The 2,898-nt window shown below is 30.8% G+C and overlaps 1 protein-coding gene across 1 annotated transcript in view; it reads right to left on the minus strand.

Moving 5' to 3' along the window:
- Window positions 1-2,014, minus strand: part of LOC118744518 — a 62,382-nt gene extending 60,368 nt beyond the window's left edge. Inside the window, 1 exon segment of the mRNA XM_036477576.1 lies at window positions 975-2,014. Coding sequence (XP_036333469.1) covers window positions 975-1,070 — 96 coding nt within the window. The 5' untranslated portion in view covers window positions 1,071-2,014.
- Between the last annotated feature and the right edge of the window lie 884 nt (window positions 2,015-2,898).

A 2,898-nucleotide genomic window follows, 5' to 3' on the forward strand; every position in this document is an offset into this window, starting at 1 on the left:
CAAAAAAACAAAAACGAAGTGCAATTTCGAAAAACCGTCCAAAGTGTATTTTTGTTCTATAATTATCTACAGATTCCCACAATTGTCTTCACTTTCCAGAAAATCAATGAAAATTCATTGACACAGTTGGCGTGGTTTGACTCATAACCGACTTCTGGTTTCGACCGAAAATGGGTTAGACTGACCGGAAGTCCAAGTTTTTTTAATGGAACATATATGCTTTTACCACAGACTCGGATTCTGCGGACAAAAATACATACCTTTTGTTTGAAAACTTTTTCTCTAAGATGGCTTTATCAACCTCTAAATGAACTTCGAGCATCAACTCGTACTGGACTTTTAAAATGGACGAAAATGGTTTTATTGGAAAACGAAAATATATGAACTATCAAGTTGGGGATGTCATCGGGTTCTGAGCCAAGTTTAAAATTTTAAGTCTCTAGCTCATCGGGAAGTTGGTTAAAAATTGATTGCCAGATTTTATTACACACAGGTGAAACATAATAAAAGCTTGTACAAAAATTTAAAACTGAAAAAAAAAATTAAAAATTGGTGTAACTTTTTTTCTTGGTGAATTTGTTTGCATCCGAAGCATCGATTCGTCCTTTGCAAGGCCTAAAAATCAGTGTTTCAGCTGCTGATTCGAGCAAACGTTCCAAAAGCTGGGTTTCTATTGCTTCTTTTTATGAAAAAAAAAGGTTTCAGATGCGCAAAAATGTTGAGAATTTAAAGTTTTAGTGAAAAAATAACAATAATTGACATTTAAAGAGCAACTAATTTCAAGAAAAAAAAATTAAATCAGCTGCTTTGCTATTACTAACTGATCAATATGGCTACCATGCGGAATAGTTTTGTTGAAACCTTTAAATGGGAAATAAAATAGTGCAAAAAGTCTGGCGTAAGGTATTTGAAATTAATACATGATCTAAGCTTATAAATTGTTTGAAAATTGATTAGGATTTGCATCCACCTACCTCCCATAAATCCACATCCAATGCTGTGCTCGACTCTTTATTTGCCTTCAAACGTTTCGGTTTTGATTTCGATTTCGATTTGTCCTTCTTATCCATGTTGCTACGCGTATATAATATATAAATATGTATGTGTCGTAATATTTAAATTTGAAACACAGCAGTTTTACTTTGCCAAGATGATTTGAAACTTTTTCTTGTTGAATTTTTATCTCAGTTTTAATTTAGTTTTAATTAAATGCAGCCTAAAAAACAACTGCCGCACTGTATTTAGTCGTTTCGCTGCAAATATTTTCATAACTTTAAAAGTTCTGCTTTAAGTTTGTTGCGCCTTCAGCGTTGCTGCTTGTTTACATTATAAGAGTAATGTTTTTTTTTACTTTTTTGTAGTTTAAATTTCACGAAATATTAATGGTTCGCACAATTAGCACAAATTTTTGTTGTTTTGCTTATAGCTGCAGAATATTGTTAAGTAGCGATTACTTAAGCGCATAGGAAGCTACTTCAAACAGAAATACATATACACAACTTTTAGGAATTTTGCTCAAGTTATAGTTGTAAATTATCCGGTTGATTCCGTTGGCATTTCTAGTATTTTTTTGTTTCTTATTTTTTTATGCATTTTTCGCAAAGTTATTAATCATTTGTTTTCCTTTAAACTATAAACATATTTATGTAGGTACATATGTATGTCTTATCACTGCAGCACTTTCACTTGTTCTCGTTTCAAACGTTCCTCTCGTTTCTGTGGCTATTGTAGATAATTGTTGCTAATTTTCGCTTATGATTTATGTTGCTCATTGTTGGCATTCATTTGTAATCTGGGCACCATGTGGCTGCGTCACTGTTGCTGCTGTGTTCTGGTCTTGTCTGACGCTTGTTGCCTGCTGCTTGCCGATTGTTGTTTGTGGTTATTGTTGTTGATTGCAACAAAATTGGCATAGTATTTCTTCAAGTAGCGTTGGCTGTGGTTTTGGTATTTAATACCAGCGTAATTTGACAAAGGCGAATTCTCAGCCAGCAATTAACCGATGAACCTTAGCGGACACTGAAATTAGTTGTAGATGGAATAAAAGAAATTTTGATTAATTGTATGTATTTGTAAGGAAAATTTTTAATTCATGAGTGTTTATATATATTATATTAAATTTATTAAGATTAAGAAAATAAGTGATCAAAATTTTTTTTTTTACTTTGATAAACCAAAAATAAAAATTTTAGACTTAATTTGTACTTAGATATAAAATTAATAGCTTTTTAGGTAAATTAGTTATTGAGATTTTTTTAGAATGGATTACCACAAATAATTATCGTTATATTTAAAGATATAAAAACGCAGTTAGCCATCGATATGGATTTTTTTATTGATAATATTATTGACATAGTGGCCGACATAATTTTGATGCTGTTCTCGGTATGTTCACAAAAATTTATTGATATATTTATACATAGATATATTTATTGATATCGTTATCGATAAAAGCATTTATATTGATATCGATTGGTTAAAGTTACAAAAAAAGTAAAGATTCGGCTATTACGAAAAAGTAAATTCTTCCGAGACGAAACAGTCGGCGATCGCCTTTATTCAGTGTATGTATTTTGTATTATCTCTCTGTTTTCGTTACCCGATTACAGCGTGCGACAAAAACCAAATACTTTCAAAAAAGACGAAAAAGTCAATACACTGACGAAGCTATTGGCAAAATATAGTAAAATTGTGTTTTTAGTTTGTCTCTTTGACCTCATGATATTTTTAAAAAGGATTCTGAAATTTCAAAGGCATGTTTAATAGATTGTTTTTTTTTTTTTTTTTGTAAAATAACAACAATATGGTTAACAAATGAAACAGACAATTCTGTAGAAAAATAATTAGTTGTTTGGACGAACAGGTATTGGAAATGTCTTTTTAGTAATTTTTTTTCGT

This window comes from Rhagoletis pomonella, unplaced genomic scaffold (genome assembly GCF_013731165.1).
Source record: "Rhagoletis pomonella isolate Grant_MI unplaced genomic scaffold, Rhpom_1.0 Rhpom_scaffold_00008, whole genome shotgun sequence".
NCBI lineage: Eukaryota > Metazoa > Arthropoda > Insecta > Diptera > Tephritidae > Rhagoletis > Rhagoletis pomonella.